General features: G+C 42.0%; 1 protein-coding gene across 2 annotated transcripts; it reads right to left on the bottom strand.

Annotated features, from left to right (window-relative positions):
• Nucleotides 1-1,853: 1,853 nt before the first annotated feature.
• epn1a (epsin 1a) lies at nucleotides 1,854-16,692 on the bottom strand. 2 transcript variants are annotated; one of them, XM_071540361.1, is made up of 13 exons: nucleotides 16,652-16,692; nucleotides 12,364-12,524; nucleotides 11,923-12,024; nucleotides 11,448-11,606; nucleotides 11,170-11,298; nucleotides 10,656-10,776; nucleotides 10,281-10,438; nucleotides 9,977-10,084; nucleotides 6,485-6,568; nucleotides 4,705-4,999; nucleotides 3,857-4,021; nucleotides 3,341-3,583; nucleotides 1,854-2,334 (listed from the first exon to the last, which is right to left on the bottom strand). In XM_071540361.1, exons 3-13 carry the CDS (start codon nucleotides 11,989-11,991, stop codon nucleotides 1,862-1,864), a joined length of 2,004 nt encoding a protein of 667 aa, XP_071396462.1. In that variant the 5' UTR covers nucleotides 11,992-12,024; nucleotides 12,364-12,524; nucleotides 16,652-16,692; the 3' UTR covers nucleotides 1,854-1,861. The 2 variants fall into 2 exon arrangements, with proteins under 2 accessions (XP_071396462.1, XP_071396463.1); XM_071540362.1 differs by lacking the exon at nucleotides 9,977-10,084.
• Nucleotides 16,693-18,698: the final 2,006 nt, after the last annotated feature.

Below are 18,698 nucleotides of genomic sequence, written 5' to 3'. Positions count from 1 at the left end.
AAACTACTCTGAGGGGGAGTTTGATGTCAAGTATATCACTAATGACTGAATGCTGTATTTTGAAGCTGACAATAGTTTTTTTCACTTTCATTCAAATTTATTTGCTGTAGTATCTTTTGATTTTGCTTATCTTCTGCAGCTGTTCATGTTCACCAAAGAAAATAAACTGTAAATGTATTCTGGTCACATTATTGCATACCTCAGAGGTATTATGGGTTTTGTTTTCAAGTTTTCTAGTGTGCATGAGAAATATTTAGATCTGGAAAATGCGTATATGAGATCTGCATATCAGAAACACAAGCATAAGGAGCAAGCATGAAACAAGCCAAACACACATCCTTTGTGTTTTTTTTTTATTTCATAAATTTCTTTTGATTTTTTTCCATTTTACTTTTCAAATGTGAATGTTCACAGTTAACACCACACAAAATTTAACCTTACCCGATAAAAGAGATATTTTCTTTTTGTTGATATAAAATAACAATAAATTCATCAAACTAAATTAAAAGAACAGCATGGAGCATGTCATCAAGTCCCTGTTTTTTTTTTCTTTTCATTGAAATAATTGTCTTTTTTTTTTTTTTAAAGAAGCATCTGTAGCTCTCCCTCCCTGCAGGAAAGAGGGATGAAATGCAAGGACAGTGGTGCTGTGGGAGACCTGTACACCAGGGATCCCATACAAAAGTGTGAGGGAAAAAAAACGAATGCTTCTGATTAATACAAAAAATAGAGTGAGATAAGATTGGCAGAGAAATGTGTGACCCTTATAATACCTCATTTGAAATCCCAACATTACATAGTATTGATACAAGTGACAATTTTTAAAAACAAAAATAATGGATTTAATATCTTGCTTTCCGAGTCACTGCAATAAGATGGGACACAGGAAAAGTGGAGACAGATATTGATACATATACACAAAAACAGGCATTTGCGCTATTGCATACTTGCACAAACACACAAATGAGCATTCATATTCTCATTCGCACATTGATGCACACACACACACACACACACACACACACACACTCAAAACACATTCCATCTCTTCCCCATCAGACCACAGATGTCAGAACTCTCTTTAGTTTTCTACGACAATCAGGAAGAAAAAAAAAAAAAAAAGCATTTGATTTAAATGGCGTCATTGCGTTTGATTTTTCCTTGTTTATTTGTTCCCAAAAGTGGAAAAAAATAAATTACATTTAACATTAAATTAAATTAAAAGTGAAATAGTTGAACAATTTGACCATATTGTGCCTGAAATGTTAATACAAGTTTTCAGTCCATATCTCAGTCAGGAGTTCATTATAAAATCATCCTTCATGCACTCGTTTCATTTCAGTGTTTGTCTTCATTCTAGAGGGACAAAAAGAGGAAGAGGTACAAGAGTCTGTTTCTGTTCAGTTTGTTAGTGGCTATGTCCCCTCTCCCTCCATCTCTCTCTCAGTGCAGTAATATTAGAATATAGTAGAGTGACACTACTGATGAAACCTCCTGCTCTCACAGACTCACCTTCATCTCAGACAGGACTGGAAAAACCATAACATGAAGAACAATACAGAAAGGAGAATTAAAACAAAATAAATAGACTTCTATTTCCCGCCCACAACACCCCAATCTGAAATGAAAGGAATTAAATGTGGAAAATTCTTCTGAAATGAAAAAAAAAAAAAAAATTGTAATGCTTTCTGAGAAAAAAAAACAAAGATAAATTTTGATTTTTGTTTTTCTTTAAATATAGAGATGTACACATATTTCTTTTTGGACACACAAATTGTGTTGAAGGAGGATGAATGGAGGGGGCAGTAGGTAAGACAGAGGAGAGGTGGAAACAGGTGAGGGAAGTAGTGGTGACACTTCCTCAAAGAAGAAACGGATTGGTGCTCGCTCCCGTCGTTCCTCCGCCTCCCACCGATCCTCCTGCCCCCATCACTCCTCCTGTTCCAGTGGGCCCCCCCAAAATCAGCTGAGGCGGCGCCGCCCCTCCAGGCCCCATGAGAAGAGCCGAGCCCGGGGGAGCCATAGGCGAGAGGCCGCTGTAGGGCATGCCCATGGGGCTGGCCTGCATCATGCCCAGGCCCATTCCTGGAGCTCCCATGCCCACACTCATTGGCCCCATGCCCATTCCTGGTTGCACCATGCCCAGCATGGGGTTGGGAGGCACAGGACTGGTGCGGAGGCCGCTCAGGCCCAGTGATGAGGGCTGAGGTGAGATGGAGGTCATGGGCGCGGCCACACCAAAAGGGTTGGAAGAGGCAGGAGGTGTTGGAGAAACCCCCCTGCTGGAAATGGTACTGCCTGGAGTCACTGCCATGCCGGGGGCAGGAGATGAGCCTGGGGGGCAGAGGGGACAGTTAGCCCATATGGCAAAAATACTGCATCACAATATTTTTCTTATTTTTGATGCTTAGCCATTTGAGAGGATTTGATTTTTCACATACAAATTACATGGATAAAGACATCTTTTTTTGTCTTTTAATCAAAATGGTCTTTTGCTGCCACGTGCAAATTTGATTATTATTGGATTAAAATGAAATATAATGAATATTGTTGATGGTATTCCAAAATCTATACATTGTGTGGATCCATGGTGGTCTACCTTAAAATGCAGTATACTTCCCAGCCCTAATCTACAACCTACAGCCGCTGTGAATGTATTATAGACCTGTGCCATTTTTAAAAGCAATAGGGAGGTAAAAGGAATAGATTCTGGTTGTATCATTAAACGTAGCAATATAAAAATACCGGTATATCTATATTAAAAAATATATCCATAGTCCACTGCCAACAGGACTAAGCCCCAGATGGGGACCGGAGCACTCAACAATAACAGCACTAATATTTTATTATGAAGGGACAAGAATACAATGACGGCATAACAGCTGCTTTCTGAGGAAGGTTAGTCACTTAGGGTTATGGATACCTTTTTCCATTACAATTATCCAGGATTGATTGGCTGGTTTGGAGCGCAGTAGGATGCACTTCTCTATAGCTCAATATTGACTTTGTCTATATGGGCTCTCTCAAATTCTCCTGAAAGGTTGATCTTTGGATGATTTTTGGGGCATTTTGCCTTTATTGGATAACTGATAGTGAAGAGAGACAGGAAAGGTCGAGAGACAAGCAGGGAAGACGTGACAAAGGTCCTGGTCCGGATTCGAACCCATGACATCACGGCTACATGGAATGCACCTTAGACCATTTAGCCTCCAGGACGCCCCCTGATCTCACCTTTTTGTGAGAGAAAAGTAATCTTGAGCTTAAAAAGGGTGGTTACTATTCTTTTTCTCATGTTACACATGTTGACACATTATGGAAGGTAGCCTAAGCTGTAACTAACCTGTGTTCTGGAGGAAGGGGTTGTGTGCTGAAGAGGAGGAGATGGAAGGAGGAGGAGGCTGTTTAGGTTTGGGTTTAGATGACACCAGAGAATCAAGGTCCACCAGCGCTGCATTGGGACCCAGGAAGGACTCTGGAGTCTTACGAACAGGAAGTGAAGAACCAAGCGACGAAAGGTCGAAGGGCACCGGAGAGCCTGTGCTGTCACCGCCAGTTGCTGAGGACCCTCGCCGCTCTAGATCAGCTGAGAGATGGAAATGAAGAAGACATAGAAATAGTATGTAAGAAAAGAATAAATACAAAAAAGATAACCACACTCTGCATACTGATTAATCACAATATGAACAGCATTATCACACATACTGAGGGAGGATGAAATGTAGGACAAGACAACTGTTCTGTGTGTTCATGCATGTGAAAAATCTGACTATGTATGTAAAATATGAATATCCCCATAAAAACTGTAATTGTACCTTGGTGTTTGTGAGAATCCATGTAGCTTTAAGTGTGAATGTACCTGTGCCGTTAGTGTGTTTGGCGGTGCCACTCCAGATGTCGGAGGTGATAGGGTCAGAGGCAGGGACAGCCCCGTCCCCTGCCCAAGGGTCTACTGGCCCCCCCGAGGAGGAAGTGCTGGGGGGCACTGCGGGGCCCCAGGGGTCGGCACTGGGGGGGGTCACAGCTACAGGGGAGGGGAGGAGACGCAGGGGAGGGGAGGGTTAACACAACAACACAACACCATACAGATACCATCCACAATACAGAGGGAGCAGGAAGCTGGGCTGGGTTCCAACAGTGGTGTTCTCCCCTTGACCTCTCCAATGCCACTGACTTGGCAGGTGAAAGCAGACTTTCTGTGGCTGTCCACCATATTGATTTCACCTGTTCAATATTTGCAGGTCAGTGGAGGTAAAGGAGAGATAATGAGAAGAGGCTACCTCATACAGTAAAGAAGCACACAAGGGCAAGAGAAGAGAGAGCTCTGGTTGAGACACAGCCACAGTCAGTCCTGAGTAGAAACAAGAGGATAAAAATCCCTGGTTTAGACACAGAGGGAGAATGGATTTAGCATGCTTGCTTTCCTCGTGTTAAACTGAAAGCATCAGAGTGGATGAGTAGATATGACAGCATGGTGATATGACAGAAAATGGAGCAGGGGGCCGTCTTGTAGATAGGATAGCAGCATTATGGAATGGTGGAGTGAAGAGGAGTCAGTCGAGAGGCACTCACATCCTTTCTCATTTACATTCACAGAGCAGGATGCGGTTCTCTTTTGATACTCAACTCAGTCACTTCCTTTTTCATTCCCAGCAATCTAATTGGCTAGATGAGAGGCAATACCTGACCAGTGATGGAGCCACTCACCTGAGGCTCCCCAGGGGTCGACGTTGTTAACTCTGTTGGAGGTCTCTCCCCAGGGGTCCGGAGGAGGGGCTATCGTGGGTGGGGCTCCCCCACCCCAGGGGTCCGAGCTTGGAGGAGATGTGGGTGATGCTGCCCCCCATGGGTCTGCAGGGGCGGCACCCCATGGGCCTGAGGCAGAGGGGGCAGAGACTGTGGGGGGAGGAGAGGGGCCTGCAGAGCCCACTGAGGCAGCAGCAGCAGCAGCAGCAGCAGGGGCCCCCCAGGGGTCCACAGCACTCAGCTCCATCAGAGCACTCTGGACGGGACAATATTATAGATTACAACATACAGCTGCGTTCAGGAACAAAACTGAGCACACATCCGCCCCAACACACACTGAGGTTAGTCAATGACGTAGAGGAAATGCAAAAACAGAGAGAGGCAGATAGGGAGGGATGGAGAGATACAGATCAACAGACAAAAAGACACACATTGATCAATCACCAAAGAGATGGTGAAAAAAAAATGTGAATGAGCTGTGAACACTGAAGTCTCTCAATCCCTTCTCTGTCAGATATGACTGAATTTGACGAAACTGATACAAAGTTATCAGAAGAAAATCCTACTAGTTGTTGGTTCTTGATATATGACAGCTGAGATAGTGTATAAGCGCACATGTACTTAGCATTACGCCTTGTTCACACAGGACGCGTAGCGGCCAAGTACCGCGATTTCGTGTGCGAGTCGCAGTTGGGTTGTTCACACAGGAAGCGCATTTCTCCACGCCGGCCAGCAGCTCTCCTGGTCTACAGGAGGAGAAAACCCCATGGAAACAGGCTGTAGGCTGCTTACATTGTGTTCCAATAGCCACCAAAGCTTCATCTGTTCACTGCTGTCCTTGTAGAAACAATGCTGACAGCTCACTGTACTTTTCCACATCAGGGATGAACTTTATATCTTCCATCTTCTTCACTTTCTCCCTTTCTTCACAAACTCCCTCATATCAAAGCTGTCACGTTTATTTGTTTTCTCAGCAAGAGTTGTGACTTGTGATCAGGCAATAATTAGGAAAGCCTAGGGGACCTAGATATCTCTCCCCCCCCCCCCCCCCTCTCTCTCTCTATCTCTTTAAATAATGACATATAGGCCTAAATAAATTAAGTAGCCTATAAATAAACAAACCTAAACATGTATCCTTGTTTACCTTTGTGGTAATTCAATAACAGACGTAATTTTCAAAAGGCAAGTGATAATTCAAAACCAGATAGATCATCATCCTACAATGTGTTGCATTTAAAACTTTAAAACATCAGTGCAGATGGATTCATCAACAACAACAGTGAAGACCCTGGTAAGTTGATCATTTAATATATTTGTGCTTCTGTGGTGATATAACGGAGATATGTCCATCTATTGTGTTTTCTATGGTGTTTTCCTATGAAATGCGCGCCGCGGCACACAGAGAAAATAAACAAGACGCCGAAACTGGTGCTCCAGATCACGAGCCGTGAGCGGAGCTCCGCGCCGCGCAGCGGCCAGTGTGAACGACCTGACCCATTAACATGGCCGCCGAAAAGAAGCGGCCTCCGCTTCGGGGCCGTTCCGCGTCCTGTGTGAACGCGCAGTTAGGCTTTCTGTTTGAGAACATACACACACACACACACACACACACACTCGGACACACACAGGTGAGAGACACAGCTAGAGCAGGTAACGCCAGGAGAGCGAGAGAGGAAAAGAAGAGCGGCACTGCCCAAAGAGTGTGTGCCCACTGTGGCATACAGACACATTCCACACACACCTCCTCTGGCTTAGGCTTCTCCCTCTTGCTCTCCTCGATGGCCATCTGCAGTCTCAGGTCATCACCTCTGCGCAGTCTTTCTTCCTGCCAATCACACAAACATACACACACACAGCTATGATGTCAGCAACCTGAGACACACAACCGGAGAGAGTGCACCAAAGGCACAGATTTAGGATCAGTTTGCAATCCCCAAATTAAAGTCTGAAGCAGTGGGGGTGGAAACTGAAAAACTGATCTGCAACCAGCATTTACAGACACCTCCAAGGATGGGCTCATGGAGCCTTACCTGACCATGCTAAAAAATCGTCATATCTGCTCTTCAAATTTTTTTTTCTTCTTACAAAGTAAGTTGAAAAACATATTTTCCTCCCCTACCTTTGATTTCCTCAAGCTGGAAAGGGAGGGCAACTTGTACAGGTGTTTCACCAGGGCCCATATCAGGCCCAACCTAAAAAGTTGCTTTTTTCACCAAAATGAACTAATATAATGGACTACTTGAAGTTTAAGAGAGTATATCAACCAAAGTTGAGACACTATTCAGGTACTATATGCTATTGGCCATGGAAATCCATTGACATCGATGTGCAATAAAATAGGGTCTGGCTGCAGACCTCCAGCATCAGGCCCCTCAAGATCCTGTAGAAGGACTTTCAGCATCTAACTTTATTTCAAATCGACAATATTTAAAATTAATGAATTTACTTTAAACATCCAAATATGGTTATTGCTGCGCTGCAGACCAAAACTTCCAGAACACGCTTTGTGGGGGATATTTTAAGTCAGTGATTACAAACTAATGTTGAGTGTTTTTTATAGCCACTTATAGCGTCATATTGGAGTGCACCGTTTAAAGAGCATACTTAAATGATTTATATTACGGTATATATCCAACATGTTAATTAAGCTTTACATATGTAACACCTGTCCAGACCTGTGTGTCACCCTCCTCCTCATGCACTCTTAATTGTTGGCCATGATAAACCAAATGTTTATGTCACTGAAATTACTTACTGACCGGTGGTGATCCGAAACATTGTAAGACAAATAAATAAATAAATATATGGGAGCACTGGCAGCAGTGTGCGGCGTTCGCTTTCATAAAAACTTCAGCTCTACTTCCCTCCAGCAGGTGCTAAAAAGTTTATAGGATGTGCGTACGGTCATCTTCTCTTTTTTACCATGATAAACCGAATCATATCAGATAGAAACTGACTTTTATAACCACAATCAGAGCGGTAATTAATAATTGCAAAGCCATGCGTGCTTTTTTTTATAATTAATATTTGTTTTCATTAGTTAACATTATTTCTACAATACTGTCTGACTAGAGCAGGTGGTAGTTTTTGAGCTTTTATAATCATTTTCCCAATATGTAAATGATCAAAAGGGGTGGAAGTAGGCTACAGGGAAAACGGTAACTCTAATAACGTCCCAATTTTTCATGCTGATGAATGAGAAAACACCCTACCGTGATGGTATCTGCCTCTAACGTCACACTAAACTTGCCAGTAAGTTTTATGAATGAGCCCCATTGAGTGGTAAAGAAGTCCATGTACTGATTTCTTTTTTTTTTTTGTGGTTGTGCATTTTGACCTGGATCTCATCTGCAGAAGAACCGGTGCTTTGAATTGATAGTGAGAAAGCATGTGCAATAATGTCAGTACTGGAGTGTAACTGCAATGAAGGAGGGAGACAATTCTACATTTTAAAGAACTGCAGTGATTCTATTGGTCCATAATGTGGCTTCTGATTAATCTAATCATGCTAGAGCGCAAGATGCATACAGGATATTGAGGCATGTGGTAAGTACCGACATTTTCAAAGGGTGGGGGAAGGATTTATGCATCTATTTTCCCAAGCAATGTTGGCCGCTTGATCATAGGCTTGAATGAGTAGGTTTGCAAATATGGCGGGCCTGCATACTAAGCACACTAATCTAAATTTTGATATGAAATTAAGACAATTACTGAGCCTACGGAATATTCTGCCCTTACCTCTAATATACTCCAGGTTACTCTGAAATAAAAAAATAAAAAAGACTTTTGGGGTTTTCAAGTTGTAACTTAGATTGATAGGCTACATAAACACACATGATCAATTATTCAAATTATAAAACGCATAAAACTTTTCTAATACAAGCTACTGTATAGAGAGGGATGGACAGCGCTTCAACTAGCTGTGAGCAGGTCCAGCAAAAATACAAAATCTAGAAAGCACTGGAGAGGCGCAACTCTTGCTCTCAGTAAAATCAACTTTACTTATTCAACTTTCAAAAAGTCATAGTTAAAAATTGTTAACTAACACAAGCTATAGCCTAAATGTGCAATTGTTCTTCAGTTTTGACAGTTAAATTTTAATTGATAGACGAAGATACAAAATTGAATATGCTGAAAGTCTCACTATATAACCTAAATTATAATTTGTATGATTGAGACAATGATAATGTCTAATTTGTAGCGGCATTAGTTTGTAATCACTGTTGTCTGTTTTTTTCCATTACGATCACCCACGGAGCGTGTTCTGGAAGTTTTGGTCGGCAGCGCAGCAATAACCATATTTGGATGTTTAAAGTAAATTCATTAATTAATTTATTTTAAATAATGTCGATTTGAAATTAAATTAGATGTTGAAAGTCCTACTTCCATCACGTTTCAAAAATCAGCGTCACTTCCAGCTCTTGCAGCAGGCCCCACGGATCACATGACAGGGTCCTGGAGCAGCCAGAGGGGGGCCAGACACTGGAGGTCTGCAGCCAGACCCTTCTCAATACATTAAGTCCTAGCTGTGTTGTTCTGAGTTAAATAAACATTAGTTGATAAATTAAACGTAAAGTTGGCGCTGTGTTAAACCACTTGCACACAACAAGCACACAAGTTTTCCACTCATTCTTACACACCCTTCTTCTAGACTCTCCACTCCACAAATACCTGAGTCCTGAACAGTGCTAGGAAGTCACAACAATACGTGAATGCAGGTAAGAAAATCAGTGCGTTTCAAGTCTGTAGTTTGAGGCATGCTGTCAGAGAGGGTTATAGGGAGGAAGAAATGAATCACTTACAAACTGCTTAGTGTTAAATTTAGTCAATTATGATAAGGTCTTTGCCATGCACAATTTAACAATAATTCATTTAGTTATTTTCAATCCTTTGGGTGCTTGCCTTGATGCAGTTTTTGATACATGTTATCAAGGATTTGAAGAACACTGTTACATTGCACGCTCTTTACGAGTGTAAATACTTTATAAGAGAACGTGACAATGTACAGCAAGCGAAAGTAACATTAGGGAGAATTACAGTGTTATTACAGTCAAATGCAAAGTGAAACCAAACTTGTTTCTTGAGGAAAGGGAAACATGACAAATAGGAGCATAAATTAATTGTTTTGATTGGTAGACACTTGATGTCTGTTTGAGAGGATTCCAATTGACAGAAAGACAGACAGTTGATGTCTGGCTGGCCAGTCGGTTGGCCATGCCCTATGCCCCCTGACCTTTTGGTGAATCTCCTTGCTGAGTGTGAGTGCATAGCGGAGCTCTGCGTCCTCCAGAGGGGCCGTGCTAGTCTGGGGGAGGTCAGGGGTCAGACGGTGAGAGCAAAGCTGAGTGGGTAATGTAGTGAATAATATTTGACATAACCCTCTGTGTACACAGGTGCTGCAATGGATAAAAACTACAAACAACAACTTAGCTGCAAGTTCGGTACGACAGTTTCTTGTCATGTCACTGCGCTTTAATCCTTTGCTAAATGAGCAATACCCCGGCTCTGCCTGCCTCCAATAGGCTGCTTTGTGTTACCTGCTCCGCCTCTTCTTTACTCATGGCCAATGCCAGCTGGAGTTGCAGGTCCTCCTCTCCAGAGCTCTGTGGCCAGGCCTGCTCAGGGTCTGCCCCTCCAGATTGGGAGCCCAATGACAGGCTGCCCCCCAGGCCAGGTGCTGAGGGGGCTGAGGAGGCTATGATAAAAACAAACACAAACAGATGAGTCCTAGCAATGCCATGCAGATATTACCATGTGTCCATGTAGGGGGGGGGGGGCTCTTAGCTCATAGATTAGTTTCTTCTGGGTTTTCATCTGCTTGGAACAAAAAGGCCAACAAAAATGTTGTGATGGGCCCACCTGTGTTTCACTGCTGGATCAGTGGTAAACACTGGTTAATGTAGTAATCTCACCACTGGAGGTCTGTGCCATCTTCTCTTTGGTTTTGAGGGCGTGGATCCTCTCCTCTCTTAGTCTCTCTTCATCTTTCAGCAATGTCACCAGCTGTTTGGCTTTCTCTCGCACATTCACCCCCTGGAGAAAAAAACATGTACAAGCATGCATGCACACATCAACAGTGGACCATCATTAGTGTACAATTTTCTATTAAATACATGCAGCAACACAGTGTATTGTGCTTAACATAAAAAAAACATAACATCTTTGTTATATGCCAACTTGCTAGTTTAATAGCTTGCCACCTCACCACAATTTCAGTTATTACTAGCCCATAAAAAATGTTATGGCTGGCTTTTCACTGTATGTTTGTACAAGAGGTCAAAAAGACATTGTAAAATGTCCTTGAATTGAGCCGCGAGTGGCATGTTTGACAACGTGTGCCTGCATTCCACAGAGGTGGTCCTTACTCAATCATTGCTTAAACTCTGGTTTGTGTATGGTTTTGTGGTCATGGGTGTGTTCGTGTACCTGGTCCTTGCCGTCTCTATCTATGTACTGGAAATCCTTGAGCGTCTGTACTGCGTATATGTTCTCTCGGCACTGTTGGGCAACACGCTCTGAACCCGTCTTGATCAGGTACTCCATGAGAGTCATAGCCTGGTGCAAATACAAATCACAACCAGTGACCATGTGCAGAAAAGGTCTGTTTACTGAGGTAGTACAAGTGTAGGTCTGCAAGCAGTTAACAAGCTAGAATGAATCTCTCTACCACCACCATTCACACACACCCACACAGACACACAAACCTTGTACACATGTCTCCAGTTCTTGCCGTGGTCGTTGAGGCGTTTCCACACCATGCTCATGATTTCAGAGAAGGCCACAACATTGTAGGTCAGATCTGCTATCTCTGACATCAGAGAGCTGCTGGGACCCCATGGGTCATTAGATGTCGCCTCTCTAACCTGGACAACAACACAGCAGGGGACAACCTTCAATTATCCTCCATCCAACTAGTCCTTGAGCATGAGAGTCCTCCCTAGAGCTATGTAAACTAGCTGGAGAGAGGCACAGCGACAAATGGATAATGTGATTACATCGCAGATATAAAGATGTGGAGGAGAGAGGAGTGAGGAGGTCGCTTCGGGAAATGTCAGAAAGCTGGCAGCTACAGGTTGTCAGGTGCTAGAAACGTGTGAGCTACAGTTAAAACATGCACATATGGTGAAAGCGGGTGTACAAATGAGGAGAGGAAAGGCCAGATAAGCAAAGGGATACAACCTTGATTTCAGCCTCTGAATAGTTGTGGACGATGTTCTTTACTTGTCGCCGTAGCGATGAGGTCGACATGGCAACCGTCTGGCCGTCGAGTTCTGTTGCAATCTAAACAGCAGATGGGAAAGAGAGGTTGTAAAATATAGTTAATACAATACAAAACAAACAGCAACAGGGCAAACAACATTGTTAATACCAACATTTTAATAAGAGTTAGTTAATACTACTAAAAGAGAGCGGTATGGAAGGGGACGAGTGAAAAAGCAAAAGAACTGGGAGAGGACTGGGGAGTAGATGAGCACAAGTATAAGTGTCTGAGTGAGGAAGAGTGGGAGACCTTGAGAAGAACAATCAGAGTGCGAAAGATGGGTGCTACACTGGATATCGAACTCAACAGTCATGTGATTCTTGTTGTCAACAGAAGGAGAAAGACAGTGCCATGCACACCTGTTACACAAGTATGATGCAGGATAAGGGTCTCTCCTCTTGGTATCTTTTGGTTTCGCTATCTCCTGCGCCACTCGTTCACGGAGTGCTCTGTCTCAGCTTGTCTGTTTCTCCCCGTGGCGACATTGGGTCCCAAAACCACGGGCTTAGGGAGATAAAAACTGTTGAGTAAGATTGAGATGATAATATTGAGAACACGTGCACAACCACTACAAGATTTCTGCTGAAACACAAATAGACAAGACTAAGTTAAAATATAAAGTAGGACTGATTTAACTGTAACCATAATAAGGACAGACAAAGCTGATACTCAGCAACAAATCACATGAACTGTAGCTGATACACTCATGGTTGATACTCTGATACACCATGTTAGCTATTTTCTATCTTTAGTTATCAGTGTCAAGGCCCCTACACACATAAAATAAAGGCCTTTGATGACTTTCTCTTAGGAATGAAGTGACAGGCTTATCCTGATCTACTATGAGCCAGAGGGAAGAACTAATTTGCCATGTTCCTCATAATTCAAAACAGGAGCAAAAATAACTGCCTGATTTCTAGCAACAGGTTTCACATTAGCTTAGTTGTCAAGGAGCCGATATTTTCATGAATGACACACATGCCATTCAGGTCCAGATCTCAAACTTATCTTTAAATTACAAGACAGCCAACATTTAAGTAGACATTTTAGGAGCATCCAGGCTGCTACCATCATTATGTGTTACAGGCAAATGAAGTAAAACTATGTCACAGTAGTAATGAAAATGAACATTTCTATTAAAATACTTCAAAAATGGAAGAAAATTAATAGGCAACACTAAGAAAAGCACCTTGGAGTACTCCACACAGTTAACCTGTGCTGACATAAAACTGCCCAAGCCAACAGACTAGTGATCAGAAAGATATGACATAACCTAGTCAAGAGCGACATCTGTAATTCCTATGTACACTCAGTGGCCACTTTATTAGGTCTACATCCTGGTTTATGCAAACGGATCGCTCCTCCAAAGAGTGAGTCATGTGATTGTGCCTCAGAATATAAAGGCATGCAGTCAGGGTAGAGCGTTTCAGTTACTATTCAACTAAACATTAGAATGGGCAAGACACATGCTCTAAGCCACTTTGAGTGTGGTATAGGCTAATCATTAGTGACAGACATGCCAGTTCAAGCACCTCAGAAACAGCCACCATCCTGGGATTTTCATGTACTACAGTATTCAGAGTTTATCCATAATTGCCTAACAAAAGACATCCAGTCAGGAGCAGTCCTGTAGGTGAAAACACTTTGTTTATGAGAGAGGTCAGAGGAGAATGGTAAGACTTGTTTAAGCTCAGTACAACAGTGATGTGCAGAAAGGCATCCCAAAACGCACATTCGCACAACTCTCAAACCTTGAAGCAGTTGGGCTACAACAGCAGAAGACCACGCCGGGTTTCACTGCTGTCAGCTAAGAACAAGAAGATGAGGCTACAGTGGGCACGTGATCAGCAAAACTGGATGACTGACAAGTGGAAAAATGTTGCCTGGTCTGACAAATTGAAGAATAAAACTGAAATAAAGACAATTTTGTCATGTTTCTTTTGTGACATGCTGATGGGAGGGTCAGATTTTGACATAAACAGCATGAACCCATCCTGCCTGGTGCCAACAGAACAGGCTGGTGGTGGTGGTGGAATGGTGTGGCAAAAGTTTTTAATGGCACACACTGGATCCCTTAGTACCAACTGAGCACTGTTTGTAGCTAACACAGCGTACCTAAACATTGTTGCTGACCAGGTGCGTCATTTCATGGCCACAATCTGATTTTTTCAAATAGACACTTGCAGCATGAAAATCATGATCATGTCACAAAGAATGCATCATTTCAAGATTGTTCCAGGAACATGAAGGTGACTTTAGTATACTCTGGTGGCCTGTACAATCACCAGATCTAACTCTAATAGAGCACTAAGGTGGAATGGGATGTTAGCAGCATCAATATGGCACCTAAAAATGTGCAGCAAGACCGTGATGCTATCACTTCATCATGGACCAAGATCCCTGTGATTCCTGCAGGTTGTTCTGGAGGCAAAGGGGGGCCCTACCTGGCACTAGCGAGGTGTACCTAATAAAGTGGCCAAGTTCACATTTCTAAACGCTAATGTCAAGTATTACAATGGTAGAATCCACTCCAGCATCTGCTGTATTTCAATTGTTACTCTTATGTTAAGCAGTCTCTCTACTGTGTTGTGAGTGCAGATTGTTTTTGATACATTGGCCTTTCTTTGCTCAATAAATCACAGTTGATTTCACGAAATATGTAGACTTAACTTTCTAATATTTTGGAGATATAGGAGGATGGGTCTATATTTTCTACAGGTCAATAATGACTACTAGCCTATATCTCCAAACAAGGTTTTTCAAGAAGAGGCTGGAGAAGTGCACATTTAAACTAGACATTAAGATTAATCTAAGTATCAAGTGTAGGATTTAATCTGCCACACAATATCCATATGAGTGGTCTGAGCCTATTTTAGAAGTCAACTGGTGAATGACAATGAAATCATGTTCATGTAGGTAGTCAGATTTTTTATGGCTTCAATTTTCACTTTTTTTTTTATTGCCAACATTCAACATCAGTGTGGTATAGGTCTATGTGTTCAAAAAATATGGGTCAGAATAAAATGAGACCAAGTTACATAACCAAACATAAGACAATAGGCCTAACCATTCCAAAAGTCAGTTCAGATATTCCTGTACCGTGGTACCAAAGTTCAAACACGCCATCTCATCATTTGGTGATAAGGGAACACTTAGTCCCCATGTCATTTGTACCTCAGACAACTACTTGTCCCAAATACCTTTCTCATTAACCATAATCCTGGAAATCTTAAGAAGAGTTCATCAACTATGTTGAAACACAACTACTCTTAAATATGTGACAAAGTCAGGGTGCAGCATTTATTGCTAACTTATTAACTTGATCATATACCACCATGAATGACAGAGAGATGCCTTACTTACAAGCACTGAATGAAGTAGGATAGGCCTATTAGGAACAGAAATCAAATTAATTTTACTATGTACACTAACTGTGCGTTTAAAATGATCCCACCCATTACTTGAAAACCTACAGCTACATTATACCATATGCAAAAAAAGTTATTTTCTAAGTTAGTGGAAATAATTTAATTTGCGATTAAGTTATCCTGTTATCAGATCATACTTGATAAGAGGGGCACGTCGATCAGCACGTAGGTAAGGTCACACTAGCGACTAGTGAACTATTTTAGCCAAGTGACTGAGCAATGGTAAGTTAATTCAAATTTTACACATAGAATACATAGGTTGATATCTCAGGATGTGCAGTCTCATTTAAGGTAACGCTACGTGGGCTAGATTTAACAACATGGGTAAAAGTAGATATTAACTCATTCGTCCTATCAACATCAGGTAGTTACACAACCCAAGGAAGAGGAGACCCCCACCCAGTTAGCTTGCAAACAGCTAACGGTAACAGAGCAGCTTTCCCTGTCACATTCACAAAGTTAACGTTAGCAACCTAACCATGCAGACAGCTGGTCAACTGACGCGGTGGCTAACTGGCAACTCAACAAAGACGCTACGTAAATAACGTTAAACATCGTAGAGTGAGATGTCTAAACACATAGTTAATGGGTAACTATACCGCAACGTAAACCGGAGCAGAGTAACGCCAGCAACAACTTTGACACAAAGTCTATGTGAAAGGCAGGTTCACGAGCCAGGGACACTGCTAATTAGCCAACTAACGTTACCTGTCATCTGGTAACGATAGCTCACATGAGCTGTTTAGCAAGCAACTCTACTATTCTCACCTAGTCGTGATCTAAAGTCTAGCACTATACCTCCAGGGTTGGGGTAAGATCTGGGCAAAGTATAGGCAGGAGTATAATGTTAGGTAGACGTATGAGCGAACAAACTAACGTCAAACAAGTGTTGATGTTCATGTCACAGCACTGGATCATACAGGACCATACAATAACGTTAAGGTTACCTGCCAGTTTGAACGATAGAATCAATCACTTGCTGCTCTGTTGGTGCTGCTAACATTGGGGAGATTAGCTAGCTAGCAGGCTAACAGTTAGCTAGCTAGCTATTGCTAACTCGCAAGTGGCAACAATACGATTGCTAGACTGTATAAACTGTTACAGGGACAGGTCCTACTTCGGGATAATGCGGAATTTCCACTTTCAAATCACAAGCCACGATGTCTTATAACTGTTGACAACATAACATAATAAATGTCTGAATCAAGTGTGTACTGACCCTGTTGTAGCTTGAATGTACGAGGAGATGGCCGAATTTCCGCTTCCGTTCTCGACTACAGGAAAGACCGCACCCCCTTTCACGCTTTGGTAGAGAAGTCTTTCCCCTTTTGTGGTTCACTATGGCCAAAGTTTGTATATGTGTTGAATGTGATGTACATGAAAACATTTTGCTGCAGATTTCCAGTGTTCACATATTCATTGGCTGCTCTTGCAGCAACATGGTTTGATGTCTTGACTTTTTACATACCTGTACTATAGGCCTATTAGAGGTCAATGAATCAGATTGTAGGCTACACCCATGCATAATCATGCAGAGTGCTGGCTTGAGGCAGATGACAATGATAAGGACAGAGAAAACGATGATAGGGATGTTAGACAACGGGATGACTCAAAAATTCTGTGACTGTTTTTTTCTCTCTTATAATCTAAACAATCAATCTTTTGTCTACTTGTGTTTTACACTAATGATTTTGTCATAATAACAAAAGCCTAATAAAGACAAATTGGCCTTTTCCCATAAACTTTATATATTCATGTTTGTTTAAATGTTGTTTTCTGTACTCCTTTTAGTAAAGCTCTAAGTCATTATCATGATCAGAATTTCCTAGTTAAAGTTGCATTAAGTCACCCTTGATGTGATTCATCATTGTCATTGTAATCATCATCATCATCATCATCATCACCACCATGATATGTGTACTGTGTATAGGTTTCAAGAGCTATGTTGGGCTGCAATAGCAGCAGCAAATAGTTGTCTTCTATTATAAAGAGTTGTCTGGTGTACAGTTAATTACCCTCATTGAAATCACATCATTATGAACAGAGCTATTTCTTTCATTCACAATTTTGCTATTCAGGCCATGGATAAGCAGGTTACATATTTTGAGTGACTTCTCATTAACTAGCTTCTTCCTGATGGCTCGGACCAGGCTCCTAATCCATTACCCTATACATTTTCAAACTGTAATCTTCAACATGTCACATCAAATTGAGACATACCAATCTAAGCTAAATTGCTGCTAAGCAACAATGTATTCGTCTTTTAAGTTTAAGCGTACACAACCTTCATGACTAAAGTAACCCCAAACCACGACTCAAAGTTTAAAAAAAAAAAGTTAAACCTCACACAAAAGTTAGAACTTCATTGGTGACTCATGTCATGTGCTGCTGTGATCCGGCCTGAGCAGTGCTGTAGCATAAACCCTCCACAGAGAGGCAACCTTGAACCAGCTGTAGTATCAAGTGAAAACAGAACAGCTTCGGTCAGAGTCACTTGTCTGTGGAACCATAAATAATACACGGTAAGCCCCGTAGATCAGAGCGACATAGTAACAGCTGGCATGCATGTGTGTTACAAGTCCCCCTTTTATCCTGCATCTATTTATCCTTTTATCTTTGCCCTCTCCCCGGGGAGGAGGGGCACTGAAGGAGCCATTGTGGCATTACTCAGGCAAACTATTTTACTGTAATACAGTCTCTTGTATTGCTTAGCTTTGGAAACATTAATCTCATGAAGATAAACAAAAAATGCAGAAGACTAAACCAGTGTAGAAGCTATTTTGACAGGTGTGGTCTGACTGTTCTGCCACTGATAAACAATACATATTTCCTTTCTACCCACTGCCCAGCCCTGCTCTGTTAGAAGAGAGCGGTTTGAAACACCATGACTCTGTTTTGAAATCAGGGAAAGTACTACAGCCAATCTGAGAACACTTGCAGAGGGAATTGAGTAAGTACTCAAGCAAGCTGACTGAATCGTATGGATATAATTACGTAAGGACACAAAATCAATGTTAATTTTGCAGCCATAACATATAATCAAACTTCTAAATCTGAGGGTAAATCCATTCATCTTAGAGTAATTTATATTATTACTTTGTGCAAGTGGCATGAGTTCACACCAGGATAAATGATTTGGCAAAAAGCAATAAGGTGCCACAGTGAACAAGTGGATGGTTCCTGCCTCTTGAGACTGTCCTGATCCAGCACTCAAATCAGACTCAAGCAACGCTGTTATATCTCTTCGCTCTTTCCTGTCCAATTTC

This window comes from Centroberyx affinis, unplaced genomic scaffold, assembly GCF_046629955.1.
Source record: "Centroberyx affinis isolate AG114_WGS23_722 - 3 ecotype Tasmania unplaced genomic scaffold, CSIRO-AGI_Caff_v1 ptg003626l_1, whole genome shotgun sequence".
Taxonomy (NCBI): Eukaryota; Metazoa; Chordata; class Actinopteri; order Beryciformes; family Berycidae; genus Centroberyx; species Centroberyx affinis.
Note: the sequence above shows the minus strand (reverse complement) of the source record. Positions and strands in the feature narration are given on the sequence as shown.

Bases quoted from the DNA above. Each gene is read 5' to 3' on its own strand.
- epn1a (XM_071540361.1), bottom strand. From the start codon at position 11,991: ATGTCGACCTCATCGCTACGGCGACAAGTAAAGAACATCGTCCACAAC. The intron at 10,777-11,169 runs GTACACGAACAC...TTTTTTCTCCAG, and splicing joins ATAGAGACGGCAAGGACCAG to GGGGTGAATGTGCGAGAGAA. The intron at 6,569-9,976 runs GTCAGGGGGCAT...TGTGATTGGCAG, and splicing joins GCAAGGAGATTCACCAAAAG to GAAGAAAGACTGCGCAGAGG.